Source organism: Dipodomys spectabilis, unplaced genomic scaffold, assembly GCF_019054845.1.
Source record: "Dipodomys spectabilis isolate Male_0828 unplaced genomic scaffold, ASM1905484v1 ptg000140l, whole genome shotgun sequence".
Classification (NCBI taxonomy): Eukaryota; Metazoa; Chordata; class Mammalia; order Rodentia; family Heteromyidae; genus Dipodomys; species Dipodomys spectabilis.
The window spans coordinates 31,937,234-31,962,500 of record NW_024870817.1 but is presented as its reverse complement, the minus strand read 5'-3'; the positions used below and the strand labels follow the sequence as shown (position 1 = coordinate 31,962,500).

The 25,267-nt window shown below is 35.0% G+C and overlaps 1 protein-coding gene across 1 annotated transcript in view; it reads right to left on the bottom strand.

The window, feature by feature from the left end:
• The window catches only part of Adamts6 (ADAM metallopeptidase with thrombospondin type 1 motif 6), a 202,128-nt gene that overhangs the window by 144,101 nt on the left and 32,760 nt on the right, over positions 1-25,267 (bottom strand). The window contains exon 7 of the mRNA XM_042690837.1: positions 4,504-4,547. Coding sequence (XP_042546771.1) covers positions 4,504-4,547 — 44 coding nt within the window. The remainder of the gene's footprint in view (positions 1-4,503; positions 4,548-25,267) is intronic.

Sequence of the window (25,267 nt, the reverse complement as noted above, 5' to 3'; positions counted from 1 at the left end):
AGTTATTTAGAAGATGTCACTCAAATATTAAGAATTACCTTCCTGCCAAAAATTATTTCAATTCAATTCAATGAATATTTACTGAGTACAATAAGCAACATTCTGTGCTAGGTACAATCCACTAATTGAGAATAGTGATTGGTATTAAATCTGTATTTTTTTAAGTGACAGAAAGCTCTAGAAGTTGTATTTCTCTATATTTTCTTCTTATTTTCTCTCTTTCTTTCTCTCTTTCTTCCTCCATCCTTCCTTTCTTCCTTTACATTGATATTGGGGTTTGAATCCATATTTGCTTGGCTTGTTCAATCAGATGACAGATTTCCACTTGAGCTACACCTCCAGCCTTGATTGTTGGTGATTATTTGGAGATAGAGTCTGAATTTATTTTCCTAAGCTGGCCTCAAATTGCTGTTCTCTAGATTTTAGCCTCCTGAGTAGACAGGATTATAGGTGTACAAAACCAGTGCCTGGGTTATTATCCAATACAAATATCTAATATATTAACTACTGGAACATTGTAACAGAGTTGAGGTTAGCTGGACTACTAATAGTTTGCTTTTCCCACTATTTTATAAGGGATGGGCAAGAGTTAGGGACAGAGTTGATTTCTGCCTCAGTAGTTATTAATATTGTCAATATCCTGCCCTTCCATTTCACTTAAAGGTCTCGAGACTTTAAAAAAAATGATGTAAAAAGAGGAACCCGTTGGGGTAATTAATTTTTTAGCTAATCAAAAATATTTAATAATACCAGGTGCTGGTGGCTCATCATTATAATCCTAGCTACTCAGATGGATGAAATCTGAGGATTGTAGTTCAAAAGCCAGCCTTAGCAAGAAAAGTCCATAATACTCTTATCTCTAATTAACCACCAAAAAGCTGGAAATAGAGCTGTGTCTCTTGTGATAGATTACTAGACTTGAGCAAAATAACTCAAAAACAGACCCTGAGTTCAAGCCCAAAGAGTGAAACAAAAAAAAAAGTAATAATAGTAGTAGTAGTAGTAAAGATTACTTCTAATTTCCATTAAGGGAAAAACACACACACACAAGAATGAGAATCGAATAAACTTGTGGTACACCATCTAGCTTTAAGCTACTGGGTTCAATGATGCCCATTACATGAGAAGAACAAAACCATGGTGAATACTATTTGTATTTTGAACCAATGCAGTTTAAGATTTATTTTTTTATTTTAATTTTTTTTGCCAGTCGTGGGGCCTGAACTCTGGGCCTGGGTGCTGTCCCTCACTCTACCACTAGAGCCACACCGACACTTCCGGTCTTTTCTGCTTATGTGGTGCTGAGGAATGGAACCCACGGCCTCATGCATGCAAGACAAGCACTCTACCACTGAGCCACCTTCCCAGCCAAGATAAGGACTCAAATTTTTTTTTCTTTCTTGCTATTGTTTCTAACATATTTATAAGATGATTTCTTTGTTGCTTTGTATGTCCCTCCCCACGGTATAACCCCTGTCTTCACTGTATTCGATGTTGGTATAATTTGTGGAGGGGAAGGGAAAAAACAAATTGTTTAAATAGGGATACAGATGGACCCATTGCAACAATGATATGTACAAGATGCTACGTCGAAAAACAAACTTTACAACTTTGGTGGGGGGGATAGGGCGGGAGGGGGGGAGATGGGAGGGCAGGGATGGGAAGGGGAAACAAAGGAGGAGGCAACAATGCTTGATAAGAAATGTACATATTACCTTGCTCATGTAATTGTAACCCCTCTGTGCCATATTTTCACAATAAAAAATTAATTAAAAAAAAAGAATTACTAAGACCGGGTGCTAGTGGCTGGCTCATGCCTATAATCCTAGCTACTCAGGAGCCTGAGATCTGAGGATCACGGTTCAAAGCCAGCCCTGGCAGGAATGTCCATGAGACTCATGTATACAATTAACCACCAGAAAACTGGAAGTGGCTCTGTGGCTCAAGTGGTAGAGTGCTAGTCTTGAGCTGAAGAGTTCAAGGACAGCACCCAGGCCCAGAGTTCAAGACCCACAACCGACAAAAAATTAAATAAATTACTAAGTATAATTTTTATTAACATTCTTGTATTTTCCCCAAATATATTATTCCATGGAAAGATTTTTGGTTTTATGCTTTCAGTGTTATAGTGGGATGTTGTTGGGGTTTTTTGTTTGTTAATTTTTAAAGCTTTGGGGTTTTGTTTTGTTTTGAGTATATGCTACGGGCTCTATTTTCAATGAAAATTCTCAGTGATACTCTGAGATATATTTACAAGCTCAGATTTTTACTTCTGGCTAGCTGATATAAAATTGTTCACTCTTATTCAAAGAACCTCTTAAGAAAGAATATTTGACAAACAACTATTTGATGAAACATAAATGTGAATCTGAACAAAAATGAGAATATTTTAAACACTAATATATAATCACAAGCTCCCTCCATTTTTTAAATTTTTTTTATTGAGATTAGGTGATTATATAACTTTCACATATTTCACAGTATTAGGTACAGTCACAAACACATTTTTACCTTCACAAGGCAAATTGCCATTATCATTGTTTATATAGTTTGTGAATTCTATGAGCTTTGATGCTACAACTATTTCTTCCACATTAGGTGGTATTTACATTTCTTTCCTTTTGCTTAGTATAAGCTATTTCCTCTTTCCCTCTTATTCCCTCCCTCCCATCACTGCCTTGAGTTAGTTCATTTTCATCTATGTCCAGTGCAGCTGATAGCTCCCTCAATTTTTGAATTCCCTATAAAATTGAAACTGTGAAAGCTGTTATGTGTGATAGTGTTAATAGGAGTTTGGTTACTATTTGGGTCACTTAGATTTCCTCAGTTTGATGACCACAGTTTACACCCTTAAAACTAATTAGCCAATTACAACTGGCTAGAGAATATGCAAAACTCAATACAAAATACACCATGAAAGTTACTAGAAAAGTAATAACTTGACTAAAATTAAATTATTAAAAAGTAATAACTAAACACATGTATTTTCTTCTTGAATTATTTTAATAATGTTCTTGTAACAAAAGGGCAGATATTCTTCATGGATCAGAAAATAAACTGTAAATAGTAATAACACTGAAACTCAAATTCAGTTAGTTTTCAGTTCAGGGTTCCTCCACTGATCTTATTAACCAAAAACACTACAAAGTGTGTAAGCTCTTGGTATAAGCTCTCTCAGCAAAGAGAGCTTTTCCTGTGTTAAATGTTTTATGTAGTAAACCTCTTCATGGCTAGTGCTTGGAACTGGCTACACGGATTGCTTATTTAGCTATAAATCTTCAGGAAAATGAGAGTAGGAGAAGACAGGTAAAAATCATCAAAAGGAAAAAAAATCATAAAAGAAATTCCATTCTCTGTAGAGATGTTTCACTGAATTGCTCAGGAATTTGTATGAGTCTCCAAAATTGACTTTAATTGGATTTTCCTAAAATAATTAGGATGTACATGGGAAATTATTTCCTATTTCTTCCTCTGTGTGTGTGTGTGTGTGTGTGTGTGTGTGTGTGTGCGTGTGTGTGTGTGTGTGTGTCTGTGTGTCTGTGTATGTGTGTTTATGTATGTCTGGGTATAAAGACTTGTATTAGAGAAACCATAAAATTTACCTTCACTGGATTACATTTGGCCTTTACAAAAGCCCTTTTGACACTAAAAATTTTATCCTAGTTAAAAAGCTCCTGCCCCTTGAAATAATACTGATTGTCTAGTTATCTGCCTCCAGGAAAGCCACCATTACCTCCTGCCCTTCCCATTTTTTGTGTCGTTAACTTTCAACCAATAATTGAGCAATGTCCTCTAGTAAAACACACAATTTTTTTTTAGTTCCCTAGTACTACAAAAAATGCTTTTCTGAAAAGCAAATGCTTTTTAGAATGATAGTCCTATTTTCTCTCTCCACTTCCACCTATAATTGTTTTTCATTTTTATTTAATAATAAAATCTTAATGTCTTATATCAGAGGTATGTACTCTTTCCACAAAATTGTACCAAAACCATATTGTTCTTGCTGGGCACTGAGAGTTCACTCCTGTGACCTTAGTCAGGAGGCTGAGATCTAAGGATCGCAGTTCAAAGCCAGCCTGGGCAGGGAAGACCATGAGACTCATCTCCAAATAACCATATTAAAAACCAGAAGTAGAGCTGTGTCTCAAAGTGGTAGAGAGCTAACCTTAAGCAGAGACGCTCAAGTACAGTGCCCAGACACTGAGTTCAAGCCCCATAACTACCCAAAATATATAAATATATAAAAATATATGTAAATATGTAATACATGTAATATGTATAAATAATATATATATATATATATATATTTCTTGATGCCTTCCATTTAAGTATTCCCAGATTTTTTTTCCTTTTCTTTAACACCCTGGGATACAGGTTACCTTCACTGGCTCTCAAATGACCAAGATAATAAAGAATAAAGTCACTGGTCCAAGAAGACAATGTAAATTAGCATTACTTTATTTGTATTTATTCATTTATCAAGAAATAAATAACTAAACTTACCCAAAGTTCCACAAGGCTTATTTTTGTAAGTGCAGATATCATACCTAGGTAAGGAAAAAAAAACAAGAGAAAAAAATTTGTAATCTGATCAAATTTGTAAAATAATTGGTATATATTAGCATATTTCTTTGTTGGAGCACTCACTGGTTGTCAAAGGACAACCAATGAGATTATGAGCAGCGAGTTGGAAAGCCAGCACTGTAAGCACTCTGGGGGACACAGCTGGCTGCAGATCAACACAATATGTGCCAGTAAAAAGGCAAGGTTAAAGTGGATTTTTGTAATGGAAAATTTCATAAAACCATCTACCATATTGTTTTGAATCTAGAATAGCTTCTCTGCAGGCAGCCTTTAAATAACAATCTCTTGCAAACTGCCTAGAATATTTTCTTATAGCCACACATTATATTTGGTATTTTTTAACTATATGCACAATTTGAAATTCCTTCACATCTAACACCATTTAAAACAAGACAGTGTAATTCAGAAATGGGAATTAAGATGGTATTATATATTTTTTCTGCTTGTATATATGCAGGGCAACATTAAATACAAATTGGTGAGGCCGAGCTTGATGGCTCTCTCTTATATACCAAGCTACTTGTGAGGTAAAAATTGGCAGAGTTATGATTCATGGACAGCCCAGGCCAAAAAAAAAAAAATTAGTGAGATCCTACCTCAGGAAATATAAGCGGGGCATTGTGGAACATACCTCTTCATGTCAGCTACATGGGAGGCATACATAGAATGATCATAGTCTAAGGTTAACTCAGGCAAAAGCATAAGACTCTATTGGAAAAATAAACTAAAGCAAAATGTGCTGGAGGTTTGTGGCTCAAGCAGCAGAGCACTTGCCAAGCAAGTAGGAGACCCTGAGTTCAAACTATACTGCTGACAAAACAAGAAAATGAAATACTTCTTAAGTGATTCAATAAAGGTCTAGATGAGTAGCCCAACAGATGCTTTCTAATCTTAGACTTATTCTAATATTGTCTTTCACAATAACTCAGTACAAACTATTGAGTTCATAAAGTAATATTGCAAGCTTAAAATTGCCACATTTAAAATGCTAAGTCAATATTGAACCATTTATTTCGAACATTTTTAGATATCCTTACACACTAATCTTGAAATATAAGATGCAGAAATTCTAGAGTAAGAATTTTAAAAAATACTTAAAAGACTGAAATCTTTTATTTCTCTGTTTTGTACAATAAATAAGGTTTTCATGTTTTTAAAAACTGTAAAGCTTCATAAACTATGGAGAATTCTAAATTAAAAAAAAGAAATTTTAGTCAATATTTAGGAATTAGTAGTTAGTTGCATTCTTAATCATCAATCAACATATACATGTTATTTCAAGGGAAAAAACTACAACTAGCTATATTAATGGTGCTGTTGAATGTATTAAAATCCCCACAAATTCCCTCTGTAGTTTCAGAATTTCATATTCTTCATTCTATTCATTTCATATCTCAGGAAAGTGATTTTCTTTTCTCCTAATCATTCATATATTCAACCTCTCTCTTCTCTTAACAGTTTGTAAACCGTGAAATTGCAGTGTTTGGGAACACTCTTAAATGCAAAATATATAGAGAGTAGTGGTATACTCATGAAAGTACCTGAAAGTATGTTTCAGGTGTCGCAATCAATTTATCTTGTGACTGTCATGTGCTAGCCTATTACATTACATAGACACAACTCATTCCAGACTTTTCACAAGTAATGCAAATATAGATGTTTAAACAGAATTTATTTCTAATTTCTCAACACCCATACTTGCCTTTCTGGAAACCAATCTGCAATCCACTAGTTTTCCTGTCTTTCCTCTTTCCCATTACCCTGTTCCCACTTGCTAAAAAAGAAAGCAAACCTCTCACCTTTCCCAAAATGTGTTATGGTATACCATCCCAAAGAGTAAAACTCCCCAAGACATAAAGTACAGGGTCAATTCAAGAAAACATTGGCACTGGGAAATAATAACCTTAGCAGCAAAGCAAGAAAAATTGAAGAAAATATGCTTATATCATCTTTCAAAGGCTCTATCAGTCTTCCTGCTTATAAATCCATTTGTATATCTATCTCTTAACTAAAATTTATAAGTGAAATAATCTTCATGGAGTATATTAACATAGTCATTTAATCTAAAAACAAAATCAGATGACTGATTTAAACAAATTATATAGTGAACATTTTTCATGACTGAATGAGCTAAATATGCAGCTCCAAAGTTTTGATGAGATCCATTTAAAGCATATAAATATAAAAATATTTAAATAACGAAGTTCAACAAAATAAACACTAGGAAGCTGGTACTTAAAGGGGCTGGGATGGAGTCAAAGGGAAAGAGGTAGGCAAATGAAAAGCAGAAGAGGGGAAGAGCAGTTAAGATTTAATGTGCATCCTACAAAATAAAAAAAATTAAGGAAGGGGTGGATAGGGAAAGGATTGGTAGGGAGAATGTTGAAAGGGGAAATTGCTGAAGATACATTGCATTCATAAACTGCTTTGTTAAACAGCAACTCCTTTGTGCGACTACTTGCAGATAATTTTTTAAAATAGAGAGATAAAAGAAATTTAAGTTGTACAAATAATACACCTTTTAAAATAATTCATTAAGTCAGTTAAGTAAAAATAAATAAATAAATGCCAGGACAAATAAATTTTATTTCTAGCTCACACTGGTCTTTTCATGATTATTTTGCCTATATTTCTTACATTATATTTGTAAAAACAGTCACATTGTCCTTATGTCATAAATGCAAAAAGCAATCAATAATATGGACTAAAACATTTTATACATTTATGCATTTGACTCCAGTTTTCCCAATTCTGATATATCTATAGAATTCTCGTTAACATAGAAAGGAAATTTGTAATTTCTTCATAGTTCTTGAGTTCTACTCACACTGATCCTTCTTTATTCTACGTACACAAATCACAATTATGATCTATGGATTATCTTTAATACCAGTATTGAAGACTATCTAAGCACTTACATTCCCAGACATACTACTGTACACCAAGAATCTAAAGATGAATAAGTAATACAGTTGAGGTCTATTTGAAAAAAAAGATAAACATAGATAAGTTACAAAATAATGTAGAAAAGGTGAATAAATAAAATACATGTAAAAATTTTATAATGCGCCGGGCGCTGGTGGCTCACACCTGTAATCCTAGCTACTCAGGAGGCTGAGATCTGAGGATTGCAGTTCAAAGCCAGCCCGGGCAGGAGAGACCTTGAGACTCCTATCTCCAATAAACCACCAGAAAACCGGAAGTGGCGCTGTAGCTCAAGTGGTAGAGCGCTCACCTTGAGCTGAAGAGCTGAGGGACAGCGTCCAGGCCCCCACGACCAACAAAAAAAAAATTATAATGCAACCAATATTTTCTAGCTATTATAATGATGGTTATTGTCCATAGTTATTTTACACAAAATAATTACAGAGGAAGGAGCGGTTGATTCTACATAGCAAACTAAGAAGCTTAAGTCAGTCTGCAAAAAGAGAAGTTCCTAATTGGTAGAAGGAAGACATGATAGGGTGATAAGAAAAGTAATTTTTGAGGGAACAAGCACGGTGGCTCATGCGTGTAATCTTACTCAGAAGTAGCTTGAGACTATGGTTTGAGGCTAGCCTAGGGAAAAATTTTGTAAGACCCCTATCTCACAAACAAGTTGAGCATGATGGTATGTGTTTATGCTCCCAGTTCTGCGGGAGGCATAGGTAGGATGATGGTAATCTCAGGCTGATCCAGGCTAAAACACAAGACCCTACATGAAAAATAAAACAAACAGAAAAAGAAAAAGTAGGAGCATGGCGCAAATAAAAGAACATCTATCAAGCCCAAGGACCTGAGCTCCAATCACAGAACCACAAAAATGGAAAGAAAAAATAATCATTTATATATTTATCCACAATGACACCTGTTTGACTAAATTTTTCATTTTTATATTATGCTTACTATCATCTTCCCTGAATATATACAACAGAATAATAGCAACAGATTATGAACAGAAGGAAGACTTCAACCTTAGATTACAAACTTTATAGCATCCTACTCATTAATTCAATAGCAGAAATTCACATTGTAGTTGTATTACAAGTTAAGAATACATCTGAAACATTTAAGTTTTTATTCAAGGTTAAGTTCTTCAATGATGGTGAATTTTCATTTCAATACTTAGCTGATGAGTACAAACAAACTTCTAGACTTTCATGAATGTGTTTATGCGGTGTTGCATAACCTGCATATATAAAAGTGTCACATTTGAGGAGTTTTAATAATTTTTAATAGCTATAGTTGTTATTTTCACCCTTCATAAACTTACTGTTTTTAAATATTCTACCTTGTCAACTTTTTGTAAATGGTTTCTTATTCTTATTTTCTTTTTTAGTGTAACAAATTCCTGTTACCATCGCTACAAATTGTTCTCTTTACTATTAGTAAATGTAAAATAACCTTTAGACATTCACTTAATTAAAGCTTCACTACATTCATGCTAGTGTTTCTGAAACAGCTTTTTCGGTTCTGTGATGTCCATTTCAATACTCTCCTCTGTTACACTTACATTTCTCACCTTCATGCCATAATTCTTTTCACTATCTTCACACTTTTTTCTTTCCCAACCTTCTTGGTTTTTTTTTTTTTTTTTTTGGGGGGGGGGTCCGGTCGTGGGGCCTGAACTCTGGGCCTGGGCACTGTCCCTCAGCTCTTCAGCTCAAGGCTAGCGCTCTACCACTTGAGCCACAGCACCACTTCCGGCTTTTTTCTTTTTGCTTATGTGGTGCTGAGGAATCGAACTCAGGGCCTCATGCATGCAAGGCAAGCGCTCTACCACTGCTCCACCTTCCCAGCCCCAACCTTCTGGTTTTTTATCTCGCATCACCTTCATCCTTAATTTCATCACTCTCCTGCCATACCATAGGAATTGCCTTATTTTCCTGCATATCTGAGCAGCAGGAGGAAAAACTGCTAAGAAGAAAAATGCAAGGGAATTTGTTTTATCCCAAAAACATAACTAGCATGCTTTTAGAAGTTATCTTGCTGCAGTATGATCTGAAGAAGAGACTGAAGGAATAGAGTTTGCATTGCTCACCATAAGGACCTTTCACACAAACCATTCACTGCTAAATCTTGAGTAATCCAATGTGGCAACAGTTAAGTCTGGAAATGTGTAAAGCTAGACTACGGAGCACAGTGGAATCTCAAGAAACAATAACAAAGCTGAAAGATAGTTAAAAGAAATACTCTGCATCCTGATTTTGAATAGGAAAAGAGCACCTACTTACTGTATTGCTTTTTTGTTTTTGCTTTCTCTTCCTAAATGAATAATAAAGGCTTAAGGAGCTGGGAAGGTGGCTGAGTGGTAGAGCACTTGCCTTGCATGCTTGAGGCCCTGGGTTCGATTCCTCAGTACCAAATAAGCAGAAGAAGAAAAAAAAAAGCACTATGGCTCAAGAGGTAGAGTGCTATACTTGAGCTAAAGAGCTGAGGGACAGCGCTCAGGCCCAGAGTTCAGGCCCTACAACTGAACCCAAAAATAAAAATTTAAAATAAATAAATAAAAATAATGGCTTAAGTACAAAGGAAAAAGAATTAAGAAGAATAATCTTTCAAAGTGGTCAAGGTATAGAATCAGCTCAGAGTTAGTTTTAAAAAATACAATCTTTTGTGTTGTTGGTTGTTGTTTGAGACTGGGTCTCACTGTGTAAGCCAGGCTAACTTCAAATTCATGATTCTTATGAGTATAGTGACACAGGATGTAATTGAGTACAAATTCAATTAAAAATACAATCTTAATGTTGTAGAGTTTTGTTTTTTTCAGTCATGGGGCCTGACCTTAGGGCCTGGGAGAGCTGTTCCTGGGTTTTTCTGCACAAAGATATTACTCAATCACTTTAACCCATGGCTCCACTCCAGATTTCTGTTAATTGCAGATAAGAGTTTCATGACTTTCTTGCCCAGGCTGACTTTGAACTATGATCTTCAGATCTCAGCCTTCTGGGTAGCTAGGATTATAGGTTTAAGCCACACGGGCCCAGTTGCTGTATTTTTTTCATAGAATTTTTTGTACTGGTATTGGAGCTTGAACTAAGGGCCCCCAAGGGCACTTTTCTTGAGCTTTTTGCTCAAGGCTAATGCCCTACCACTTGAGCCACAACTCTGTTGGAAGTTTTTTGGTGATTAATTGGAGGTAAGAGTCTCACAGACTTTCCTGCCCCACACTGGCATTGGATCATGATCCTCAGACTCCTGAGTAGGAGTATAGGCATGAACCACTGGTATCTGGCAGAATTTTTAATTTTTAAGAACTTGCTATATGGTGGGTCTAATCCCCCTTTACTATGCATTTTTAAAAGTATTGGGCCTATTTAGAAAGGACAAAATAATGGCATTTGCAGGGAAATGTGATGAAACCAGAGCAAATCATGTTGAGCGAGGTAAGCCAAGAGCAAAGAGATGGATGGCACATGGTCTCCCTGACATGCGGATGCTAAAGCCAAAACGCAAGGAGATATGCCAAAGTAAACAGGACTTCCACTCCTTTTGTCATATCATTGCTAAATGACTCCATATTCTTGACCACACGTATGGTATATATGTATGCTCACATCTGAGGGAAGCTAGGAGGAGGACACAGAATCAGAGGGAAATGGGAAAACATACAACAGAGGGGCCCATCAGCTGACCTGGACATAGATGAAAATGAACTAAGCAACTCAAAGGCAATGGTGAGAGGGAGGGAACGAGAGGGAAAGAAGGAACCGTTTACACAGCAAAAGGAAAGAAATGTAAACATCACCTGATGTGGAAGAAATAGTTGTATTGTCAAAGCTCATAGAATTCACAAACTTTATACACCATGATAATGAAAATTTGCCTTGTGAAGGTTAAAATGTGTTTGTGACTTTAAGTATCACTATTCTACAATATTGTGAAATATGTGAAAGTTATATAATCACCTAATCTCAATAAAATTATTTTAAAATAAAGTACTGGACCTATCTTCTGTCATGTCAATTCTCAGAGAATTCTGTGGTTCCTCCATAACAAAATTTTGGCCAATCGACTTCAACAATTCATGCAAAAAATCATAAACCATGATAAAACAGGATTCATTTCAGGGATGCAAAGCTGGTTCAATATACCCAAATCAATTAATATAATTCATCATACCAACAAGAACAAGGATAAGAACCACATGGTTATCTCAATAGATGCAGAAAAAGCATTTAACAAGATCCAACACCCCTTTATGATGAAGGTTCTGGAAAAATTAGGAATTCATGGAACATTCCTCAATACAATAAAGGCTGTATATGACAAACCTACATCCAGCATTATACTTATGGTGAAAAACTAAAGCCATTTCCTCTTAACTCAGGAACGAGTATTAGAATGCCTAGCTACAGCAATAACACAAGATGCAAATATAAAAGGGATCCAAATAGGGAAAGATAAAGTAAAACTCTCCCTTTTTGCAGATGACATGATCTTATATTTAAAGAATCCCATGGACTCTACTCCCAAATTATGCAAGCTGATGCAAAACTTTGGCAAAGTAGCAGGGTATAAAATTAACCCTCAAAAATCAATGGCTTTTCTGTATGGCAACAATGAGAAAAGCATGGCTGAAATCAGGAAAGTAACTCCATACATAATAGCCTCACAAAAAAAATAAAATACCTAGGAATGAGCTTAACTAAAGAAGTGAAGGACCTCGATGATGAAAATCTTAAAACCCTGAAAAAGGAAATCAAAACAGAACTTAGAAAGTGACAAAAACGCCCATGCTCCTGGATTGGAAGGATCAACATCGTGAAAATGGCAAGACTTCCTAAGGCTATCTACAAATTCAATGCAATACCTATCAATATTCCAACCTCATTCTTCAGGAAATAGAAGAGGCAATCCAAAACTTCGTATGGAACAAAAAAAAGACTCCGCATGGCAAAAACGATCGTTAACAGAAAGAACAGTGCTGGAGGAATATTAATACCAAATTTCAAACTCTACTACAAAGCCATAGTAATCAAAACACTTTGGTACTGGCACAAGAACAGACCTCAGGACCAATGGAATAGAATTGAAAACCCAGAAATGAACCTACAGACCTATAGCCATCTAATCTTCAATAAGGGAGCTAAAAAAAAATAGAATGAAAGAAAGACAGCCTCTTAAGTAAATGGTACTGGCAAAATTGGTTAATCACCTGTAGAAAACTAAAGCTAGATCCTTATATATCACCCTACATCTGAATCAACGCCAAATGGACCAAAGACCTTGGAGTCAAAGCAGACACTCTGAAAACATTACAGGATGGAATAGGAGAAACCCTAGGTATTGTCACTGGCCGAAATTTTCTTAATAGAGACCCAGAAACAAAACAAATCAAAGAAAGGTTGGACAAATGATATTGCATGAAATTGCAGAGCTTTTGCATGGCAAAGGACATAGCTAGCAAGATCAATAGAAAGCCCACAGGTTGGGAGAAAATCTTCACTAGCCATACAACAGACAAGTCTCATATCTAAAATACACCTGTACTCAAAAAATTAAATCTCCCAACATCAAATGCTCAAAGAAACCACTGCCCGATAAATAAGTGGGCTAAAGACTTAAAGAGAAACTTCTCTGAAGAGGAAAGGATGGCCAATAGACACATGAAGAAATGTTCAACCTCTCTAGACATAAAAGAAATGCAAACCAAAACAACATTGAGATACCACCTCACCCCAGTTAGAATGTCTATAATCAAGAACTCTAATAACAACAGATGCTGGAGGGGATGTGGACAGAAGGAAACCTTACTGCATTGTTGGTGGGAGTGTAAACTTGTTCAACCACTTTGGAAAGTAGTATGGCAGTTCCTCAAAAGACTCCACATAGAGCTCCCTATGACCCAGAAATCCCACTTTTGTGCATTTACCCAAATGATCACCAACAAGACCATACTAAAGCTACCAGCACAACTATGTTTATTGCAGCATTATTTACCATAGCTAAAATATGGAACCAACCCAGATGCTCCTCAGTAGATGAATGGATCAAGAAAATGTGGTATATATACACAAGGGAATTCTATGCCTCCATAGAAAGAATGACATTGCCCCATTTGTTAGGAAATGGAAAGACTTGAAAAAAATTATATTAAGTGAAGTAAGCCAGGCCCAAAGAAACATAGATCCCATGATTTCCCTTATTTGCAATAACTAGTATATGTCTGAGACAAGCAGAAAAGGTCAGATAAGTTGATGTTAGGTGAAATGAACCCCAAGATAAGTATTCAAATGTTTTTTTCTTCCATGCGATTGTTTCTAACATATTTATAAGATTATTTCTTTGTTGCTTTGTATGTCCCTCCCCCATGGTATAACCCAAGCTTTCACTGTATTTGATGTTGGTATAATTTGTGGAGGGGAAGGGAAAAAAAAACAAATTGTTTAAATAGGGCTACAGGTAGACCCATTGCAACAATGAGATGTACAATTCCTTATGTTGAAAAACGAACTTTACAACTTTGGGGGGCAGGAGATGGGAAGGGATGGGGAGGAGAAACAAAGGAGGAGGCAACAATGCTTGATAAGAAATGTACTCATTACCTTGACCATGTAATTGTAACCCCTCTATAGGGTATTTCCACAATTAAAAAAAAAAGATGATTGCTAATTGAAATGAATTCCAAGCTATGGAAACAGGAGGAGGTTTTTTGTTTTTTTGTTTTTGTTTTTTAATGTACTGTATGAAGTTACTTCTTTTTTCTTTCATATTTTTCCTTTGGTTTATCCCCTGTCCTCACTGTTTTTAGTTTTGGTACCTGTGTCATATATATATAGATAGATAGATAGACACACATATATACATACATACATACATATATGTGTGCGTGTGTGTTTATCTGATTTAGGGAAGGGAAGATGTATCACAAACTGGTGAGACAAAGGACAAAGGGGAAACCAACAAAACAGCGATACACCCAAGACACTATGTTGAAAATGAACTTTACAACTGTGAGGGGGAGGGAGGGTCAGGGAGAAAGAAAGTCGGAGAAAACAAGGGAGAAAGTAATAATGTTCAACAAGAAATGTACTCATTACCATACTTATACAACTGTAACCCTTTTGACATCACTCTTACAATTAAATTTTAAATAAAACAAATACTAAATTAATTTAACCTAACAAGTATCATGAAAAATAACTAAAAGTGATTTTTTTCAAAATAGTTAAAAGTGATTTTACAGGTCAACTCAATATGAATCCCATACTAAAAAAAAGGAAAAAAAAAAAAAAAAACCTGCCCTAAACACAGAAACTACCGACTATGAGAAAAAAGATTGAGTAAGATGCACATGGCTTAAAATAGTTTACACCAACATAAAATGAGTTTTGTTTGGATTCTAAATCTGCAGTAAATATACAACTAAAATTCCTCTTTGTAAGATCTACAATTATGGCAAATGTCTTAGTATTCCAAAGACACTCAAATAGCCACCACGACCATCCACCTTTAAAAAAAATGGCTTTAAATATATACATAAATGTGGTACTGAAAGTTCAGTACCAATACCACTTCATAGAACCAGGCACCTCGGTTTCAACCTACTACTCCCAGATTGTTTCCGTTTCTACACCGCTGTAACTAACAATGCTGCCAGACTACACAAAACCATTCAGTGGTTTTGTCTGATGTGGAAAAAAGTCTATGAGGGACTAGGAGGGCCAAAATTTTCATGCCAGGATAAAGATCTAAACTGGTTGAGCTAGAAATTGGTGCCTTAACCCAATGCATCATCACCTTATTTCAATTTTCTTTCTTTTTGAGTCTAAGTAATTTACCAGGGTATTTTTTGGGGGGGGGGGGGGGGGTTCCGGTCGTGGGGCCTGAACTCTGGGCTTGGGCACTGTCCCTCAGCTCTTCAGCTCAAGGCTAGCGCTCTACCACTTGAGCCACAGCACCACTTCCGGCTTTTTTCTTTTTGCTTATGTGGTGCTGAGGAATTGAACCCAGGGCGTCAGGCATGCAAGGCAAACGCTCTACCACTGAGCCACCTTCCCAGCCCCGCAGGGTATTTTTTTTTTTTTTTTTAATTTTATCACTTAAAATTGCTTTGGATGAAGTAACTGTAGTTACTTCATTCTCATAGATTGTTTTGAAAAGAATGAAAGTATATAATTTAAAATTTTTTGACAACATTGTGAATATCAGGTTATAAAATGAATATGTGAATAGCTGAAGAGAATATGAAGTGAGCCTTTCAGATTATCTAGGTTCTAGTCTTAGTTCTACTGATAATTAGTATTAATTCTCTGTCAAGTTCTCTCATTGTGCTATAATTTTTAAATACTGTTCCCTCAACTTAGGAACACAAAGGTACTTAATAAATTAACTACTTAAAATTAATAGAATAGTATACTTTCATTGTTACTGTTTTAACCCAAGAGAATTCTGTCAATGACATATTTTGCCCATATCCAAGGGCTTCTTCTCTAGGCCTTCTTCCTAACAATAGTTGTAATCTATAGATAGATTTATTTTTCTATTAATTTAACAGTAGGAAATAGTGCTTAAAGCATATTCCATGTGTTCCAGATGAAAGTTACCACAATAGCAGGAATTATGGGACTCAGTTGCTCTTTACAAATTAACTAATGAAATCCTATTTCAACTAAAATCTTTTTAAAGAAAAATTTTAAGTATCATTATATAAAGATTATCTTTTCTTATAGTTTGCCATCAAAGACATATGGTTTATAAAACTCCAAGTTGGAAAATTAAACCTCACACTTTAGGGTTGTATAATATCCAGAATTCATAGTGTCATACTTAAGATACTATAAGATCATGTCATCGTTTGTGATTCATCACGTATTAAATTATATTCAAAGTAATTTTATACTTAGTAGTCATAATAATCTAATTCTTAATTAGCCTTGAGTAAAATAGCTAATCATCACATTTTTAGGAAGATTATTATAAAAAATTATGGTTTGTCATATAAATAATTTCAATATAAATAGCTTCAAATTTTGGGAAAATTAAAAGTTAGAATCTGAAAAGTGGAAAAAATAGCAGTAACCCATATTTTCCCTGCAAAATGATGCTTTCTAGTAGAAGATATAAAGTTTATTGATAATTCATAGGCTCTGTGCTTCCCTCTTCCCCCTTTGGCAATGGACATTTCCACATCTTGAAAGCTCACTGACTGATTTTAGTATTATTTACTCCTTTTATCAACTCTAAAATGGGGTTATGTATAACCTACTGAATGCAAATAATCTTGGGAAGTATTGCTTAGTGGAGCTCTATGCTAGTAGCATTCAATTGCTAAGAAATTTTGAAGTAATCTTTAGGGAAAGCTACCTGCCAAGCAATACAATTTTGTTCATGGTAAGAAAATTACTTCTGGGATTTAGACTTTCAAATCAAAATAAATCATCAGTTATTTAAAAATGATTTTGTCAATAGAAATGGTCACATAGTGGAAAAATTAGTAAATCATGCTTTGTTAAGTTGTTGATTATAAAATCTTTACTTATTTTGATATTGTCTATTTATGCTGCCCAAACCACATTCACTCATCAGGATATGACTTTAGCCAGCTTGGTCAAGGTTTATACTTTTTATAATATACAACAGCATTCCTGTCTTTTTAAAACCAGTTGTGTTTGGTCAGAGCTGACAAAGTTAAACTGCTTAGCCTATTGGAAAACAAAACAACTGATCCACCATGAGAGTTACCATTTATTAATTATATGCCTTAAAACAGTCATCAACATATGGACCATAAAGTAACTGTCTTAACTATCCATCAAATTACTATGATAATGAAGAAATATATCAAATTCCTATGAGCTAAAACATGGTATTACATGCTTTGTATAATACAATGGTATTATGCAAACATATAAAATTTTAATAGAAAAGTTTTCTTAATATTAACTAAATAAAATAAAACTAAATACATTCTTCAGCATAGAATTCCTAAGGATCTAATAACCCTGTTCTAAGGACCTTCTTTACAGTATGTTACATAGGCAGATCATATTTTATGTAAATTTAGGCCAATTCCAAATTAGCAAAACATCCAATATAACTTCCTTCTCCAAAGTTAAAAAAATCCTTATTTATGTATAAGACTTATAGCACTTTCAAGATATAAGAAAGCATTTATAATTTCAGATAGTAAGCATTCCTATATAATCAAAGACTAATAGATACGTTTCTGGCTCTGTTTTAAAACCTTACAGTAACGGAATGAAATGTAAAACATTGAAATGCAAAAATACTTTGCTATTATAGGCACAAAGTGATAGAATAATAATCCCCCCCCCAATAAAACAAGAAAGTTCATTTCCTTCAGATTAAATCAGATTATCTCATCAGATCTTAGAAAAAAATGCTTCTAAAATTAAGTTGAAGAAAATGTAACTAATCTGTTTCTTCAGAGACAAAAAAAGGATACAGTATTTTTAGTGTTACATAAAAACAGAAGTGAAATTTATTTCCATGAATTCTATATTCAATTATTGGTAGTCAATGGTAATAATTGTTGGAAAGCTTTATAAAAATACTATATTCCTTCCATTAGGATTATGAAAAAAGGAAGACTAAAAGAGGAACAAAATATTAAATATAGAAATTCTAACAAAATGATATTTGAATCCAGCCAAGATCAGAAAGACATGAAGGAAGAAGTCACAATGCCCCCTGGCCGCTGAGTAAAACGGTGCTTCACTCACTACTTCACTTTTTAGCTTGTGGATTTACACCAGAAAAATCCTAATTCTGCCATACAAGCGTGTGAGACTCTCACATCTATCATGTACCCTGATTGTTTCATTTCATCAAAATTAATATCGCTAAAGCTATCATCTTACTGACCCCATATTCTCACAAACTGGCCAAGATTTAAAGGCCAGATGGTACTAAGTGTTAAACAAGTAAAGTCCAAATTCAATCCATCTGACTGCTGTTCTCTGAGTCAATACAAGCTCCAAAGGATCCTCTCCAGTTCCCCACCCCCTGCCATGTTCAGTAGACAGACTACTCTGTTCTATAAATACTGTCGCTTCTGGATGCCTTTCAGGGAAAAGCCAAAAGAAAATAAATTGTAACAGTCAATCCAAGAAGTAAGAAGGCATGGATAACAACCAAGACAGATTCTCTCCTTTCTGAGCTCCCATTCCAAGAAAAAGAACACAGGAGAGGAATTATTTTACAAGACAGAACAAGGCGACAGAGGACTGTGTGCTACATCAGGGTTCGTCAAAATATTACAAAGATAATCATGACACTACTAAAGTGAGTATTTTCACAAGCAAAGTGAATTGAAAACTAAACAAACTGAAAATTTCATCGTTCTATTTACTGTTCACTTAACATATGCAGGAAATTGTTACAAGTGACTTAAATTAATTAATTTAGAGTTGGGAACATCTCACATAAGCCCCCAAATTCATCTTTAAAATACATTCTTTAAGCTGGACACCAGTAATTCTAGCTATTACCACCTGTAATCCTAGCTATTCAGGAGACTGAGATTTGTGCATCAAGGTTTGAAGCCAGCAGGGCCAAAAAAAAAAAGTCTATGAGACTCTCTTTTTTTTTTAATAAGTTTTTTATTGTGAAAATATTGTACAGAGGGGTTACAATCACATGAGCAAGGTAATGAATACATTTCTTATCAAGCATTGTTGCCTCCTCCTTTGTTTTTCCCCTACCATCCCTTCCCTCCCATCTCCACAACTACATCCCCCCTCCCACCCCCCAGCCTAAATTATAAAGTTCATTTTTCCACATAACATCTCATTGTTGAAATGGTTCAACCTGTATCCCTATTTATCTATAATTAATCACAAAAAGCCAGACTCAAGTGGTAGAGCACTAACTTTCAGCAAAAAAGCTTAGTGACAGGGCTTAGGCCCAGAGTTCAGATTCTGAACCACAGACACTTGAGAATACACACATGTAAATCATGCTTCTACCCTAGTAATACTCTAAAAAGTGTGCTACAAAATTAAAATGTACTTTTTTTTCCCTACTTCTTAGGAGTCAGAGATTAAGAAAATAACAGTTTCAGGCTAGCCTGAACAAAAAGTTAGTGAGATCCCATATCAATAAATAAGCTAGGTGTGGTGATACACACTGTTGTCCCAGCTCTACAGGACACAATAATTAGAAGGATCACAGTCTGAGGCTAGCCCTGGGCAAAACACAACACAGTCTGAGGCTAGCCCTTGGCAAAACACAACAACAACAAAAAAATCACTAAAGCAAAGAGAAATAGAAGGTGGTAAAGAATCTGGTTCACATCACAGCTATGAGGCCCTAAATTCAAATTCCACTACAGTAGGGTAAAAAAAGCCTAAAATTTCTAACTTAAATCTGATTTTTCTACAGATACAATTAGGTTTGAAGATGTCAGACTCAATGTCAGTACTCTGTGGGAACCATATTTTGCATGCCCAATATCAAACCAGCTCCTAGGACAACCTTCATCAGATGACAAGGTCAACATCAGCACACAAAGATGCTACCTCCTTATTCCAACTGGAACAAATCCAAAGAAGCCTTCTCAAGTGGCTGATTAAGTATTTTGTTCTGACTGCCTCTTTCTGACCAATCCTATTCCTCCCTTCTCCTCCTCTACAATTGTAAATTCTGAGTTCTCATTAGCAAACTTTCTGCATATTAATCTTTTATTTCCATGCATAGTGTATTTGGAACATTTGCCTTGCCCAAAGTGCTTGGGATCAGAAGAATTTTGGATTTCTAATTTTTTGGAATTTTGGAATATTTGAATATCCAAAATGAGATGTCTTGGGTATGGGACCCAAACCTAAACACTAAAGTCATATATGTGTCATATATACCTTAAACACAAAACCTGAAGATACTTTTATATGGTTAATACATCTTTGTTTTGATTGCAGACTACCACCACAATTCTCAGATATTAGCCTATTGAGTAGGTAGGATTACTAGTGCCCAGCATTCATTAGCTTTTAAGAATTTCTTACAAATGAATACTAATAAATTACTAAATAATGAATGCTCTTTTTCTTGGTATAATTTGTTTTTCAATTTTCCTTGTAATTTTCTAGCAATGATTATAATATACAGAGTTCTATACACAATGAAAACTCTCTTAGTGTTCTGGTTGCTGAAAAACCCAAAATATGGAGGGTAAAGACAGGTTTCTTAGAGAAAGTCTCTAAATTATAAATAATTATCAATAATTACAGCCTTATCAATACAATGATTCCAGTTGAGGTAATTCATACACTTAAAATGTGAAATTTTTATTTATAAAACCAATCTAAGGAGGCATATACAAAATGATTCTCTCCCCTCATCCCTCAAAGGATAACAAAATGAATGCTTTTAACTGACAAGTAAAAAAAGAATCAAAAACACTCACTAACATTGTTGTGAGTTTTTATAAGCCAAATACTACATTAGATGTTGAGCTTAGATTTAATCTTTTTGAAACTTAAAGTAAAGTAGAAAAGAGGAAAGATAACATTTCTCGTAGCTAAATAAAAGAAAATCTATGCATTTTTCAAAAGACATTTTTCCTCTATAAATACTTTTTACATATACTTTAATTAGCCTCAGTTGTATAAGGGGTTTCATTTTGTCATATCTATAAAACTATTTCATAAAAAGAAAGTTTAAAATGGGAAACATTGATCAGTTGACACACATTACCTTTGACAACAGTTTCATAGATGCAAAGTCAAGGGTCACTTTATGAAAAACATTCGATGAGGAACTAAGTCTATTTCAAATGAGTATTTATTGAGTATCTACAACAAATCTAGGCTAATATTACCAAATATGCTACTACATCATATTCCTTATAAAGTCTTTCGTATATCGACAGGAGAGTTAACAGCTTCCTTTTAAAAAAAAATCACTTAACCTAGGCACCAGTGGCTCACATCTGTAATCCTAGCTACTCAGGAGGCTGAGATCTGAGGACCACGGTTCAAAGCCAACTTGGGCAGGAAAGGCAGTGACACTCTTTTTCTAATCAACCACTAGAAGACTGGAAATGGAGCTGCGGTTCAAGTGGCAGAGCTCTAGCCTTGTGCAAAAAGCTGAAGGACAGCACCTGGCTCCAAGTTCAAGCCCCACAACCAACACATATGCACACAAAAACATTTATTGGAGATTATATTCTATTTTATTTTTATTATCGTTAAGTAATTATTCAATCTGTCAATTTATATGTGCAATCCATCTTTATCATTGTCATCTTTTCCATTATTTTTGAGGTTTTATTTTAATCCGTGTAGCTAAAGCTGCTACATGAGTAAAATTTTAGCTTCTTTATTTGCAAATAGTTTGACTTCCTGTCTTGGTTCTGAAAGGACTATTTTGGCTCTTTACAGTACCAGAAAATCTGAAGTTATGCCTTTTCCTTCATCTAGAACTCCTCTACCTCTGGCTCTTTCTAAAGACTCAAACCATAAATTGTCTGTGTTCCAGAAAACAGTCTAACTGAAATAAGTGCGGGGGGAAGGGTTGTTTGTTTTGGGGTTTTTTTTGTTTTGTTTTTTGTTTTGTTTTGTTTTTTGTGGGTTGTGGGGCTTGAACCCTGGGCTTGGGTGCTGTCCCTGCGCTCTTGGGCCCAAGGCAAGCGCTCTCCTGCTTGAGCCGCAGCACCACCTCCAGTTTTCTAGCCGTTTATTAGAGATAAGAGTCTCACGGCCTTTCCTGCCCATGAGAAAGGGACCCTATTACACTGCTGATGGGAATGGAAACTAGTATAACTACTCTGAAAGGGTGCTTGGAGGTTCCTCTAAAAGCTAAACATAGAACTAGCCTATAATCCAGTGATACCTCTCCTGGGCCTCTACCCTGAGCATTACAAGGCAGGATAAAGTAAAGACATTTGCACATCCATGTTCACTGCTGCACTATTCACATCAGCCAAGTTATGGAAACAGCCCAAGATGCCCTACAATGGATGAGTGGATCTAGAAAATGTAATACATATGCACAATGGGATTTCACTCATCCATTAGAAAGAATAATGTTATGGCATTTTCAGGGAAATGGATGGACCTAGAACAAATCATGTTAAGTGAGGAAAGCCAGGATCTGGGGACAAGAATGCATGTTTCCTCCCATATGTGGAAGCTAAACCTAAAATACAAACAAGAATGATAATATATACACAGCTTTATGCATATGCACACAAAAAAGCTACATAACGGATAGTTTAATTAGGAAAGAAAACCAAAGGTGTAACTCCTCGGGAACAACTAATTCATTGTTTATTAAAACAAATACCAGCAAGTGGAAACGTGTTTATTTCAGAGAGATCAACAGGAAGGACACGCAAATGAAAGAAGGAAGGAGGTCAAACGCAATGTACCAAAGTGTAGAAGGTCAAATGTAATGTACCAATGTAACTTGAGAGTAGGAGTGGGGGGAAAAAGGGTGAGAATGATGGAAGGGGTGACACTGATCAAGAAGCACTGTACTCATAACCTGACTTACATAATTGTGACCCTCATATACAACTACTTAATACTAATAATAACAAACTGAATTTCAGCCAGAAAAATACAAATAATTGGGGAGAAAACACTTCCTGAATAAGACAGAGTCTAGAAGTATAACTCAGTAGTAGTTCTTGGCTCAAAAGAGAAAAAACAATTATAAAAGGTACCACATAGATCACTATTCCTTTATTCTTCAATCATTAATCTATTACACTTAGGTGCTTACTATGACAGTTTTTAAATTTTTATAATTCTGTATCTACCACCAGTCTAGAATTTCATACTTTACAAATGGGTGCAGCTTGCCTTTGAAAGTAAAAGTGTAAAATGTCTGACAGGTTGATGGTAAGGTCACTGTAAACTTCAGATTACGAATATGTCAAGTTAACCTGGTGTCTAAGTGATACATCAGTGCACTGTACTGTATGAATAAGTTTCTTCCTCTACAGCTAGATAATAATCAGTTTTATAATGATGACATTATGGTCTCAGGGGATGACAAATAAAAGCATTAGATGGAAAAACTATAACTCAATGGAGGTGTCCACCTCCTGTGGATTAAACTCATGGAGTACTTGGAAATTTCCAGTGAGGTTTGTTGGTTAATCCTCTAGCCAAAAAATACAGCATAAATTATTCTAAACCACCATTTACAAAAGACTATTCAGTGAGTGGAACAGTGAACTTAAATACCACACATTCTCATGCTTATATCTATCTAAGGAATGAAATCTATACAGAAAGTAAACAACTTGTAGAATTTTTACAATAATATTACAACTGTTGTACTGAATATATATAGTGCAGGCCAACCATTTTCCTCCAACTACCATCCTTCTGTAACCCACTAAAAGTTATCATGGGTCAATTACTATACCAAAGTATACAATAAACACCCATTTTCATTAGAAAGATGATAGCTTATTTTTCCCTCCCTCACTATCTTCATTTCTTTCTTTCTCTCTGCCTGTCTCCTTCCTTCACTTTCTTCCTTCTTTCCTCCCTAGCATTGAATCTAACCAACACCTGAAGTCAGCCATTTCTCTGGGGAAGCCCTAGGTCTTCCTTTTTTTGTAAAGTTACAATTGTTTTTTTCTGGTCCTGGGGCTTGAACTCAGGACTTGAGCTTCTTTTGCTCTAGGCTCTACCAGTTGAGCCACAGCACCACTTCTGGCTTTTTCTGAGTAGTTTGTTAGAGTCTCACAGACTTTCTTGCTCAGGCTGGCTTCAAACCATGACCCCCAGGTCTCAGTCTCCTAAGTAGCTAGGATTACAGGTGTGAGCCACCAGCACCTGGCCAAAGTTAGAATGTTTTTAAATCTTAGAATTTAAAAGTCTCTTTGAGCAGAAAAAAATCCAATATTATAATATGGATTGGCAATTTTTTAAATTAAACAATCTAATTGTTTTAAGAGTAAATGTATTAATAAGTATTATATTTTATACTTCTAACTTATCTAGAATTCAAGATATGCATCCAAATATCCCCTGTCAGTTTAACCAATTCCTTTTGCAATTCCTTTTATTTTTCCTGTTTGAAACTGGAATGTACTCAGTATATCTCACTTTACAGTCATTCATTTCAAGCCAACCTTAAAAATTAGTCCAAATCTGAAAGGCAAAAAAAGTATTTAACAAATTATCCTCTCTCCAGAGGACACATAGGTAGAGTATTAAACACAATGCTTTCTTGTTATTCTTTTCTAGGTTCAAAATATTGCCTGAATTAAACATATAGTTGACAATTTGAAAGACTGCTAAGAGAAGTTTGTAGGACATATATGTCAGTTCAAACTTCTTTTTAAAATATGTGCCCCCAAAACTATTCAAATCATATTAGTATAACACAAAAATAACACATAAACTTAAATCAACTTAAATATATTAACCTGTGGTTATGTACTTGTAATATAAATATAAGTATATATATATGCACATATTGATAATTTTAACATGACCTATCTCATTATTTCTCCATCTGGTAGAATCTTATCATCTGAAAACTTACAATTCTTACAAAAACTAATATATTAAAAATTTCAGGGAGATGTGCACAACTTTTTAGAGTATTTCTTACATAAAAATGGACTCTATTAAACAGCATTGGAAATAAGAATAAACATTCTTGCTGCCAAAATACAAATGGTTCTATGAACACGAGATTATAGAGTTTTAATGCAAACTGGTGGCAGTAATAAATATGAAGATTCTAAACCCATGCTTAAAAACATTTCTTTTGC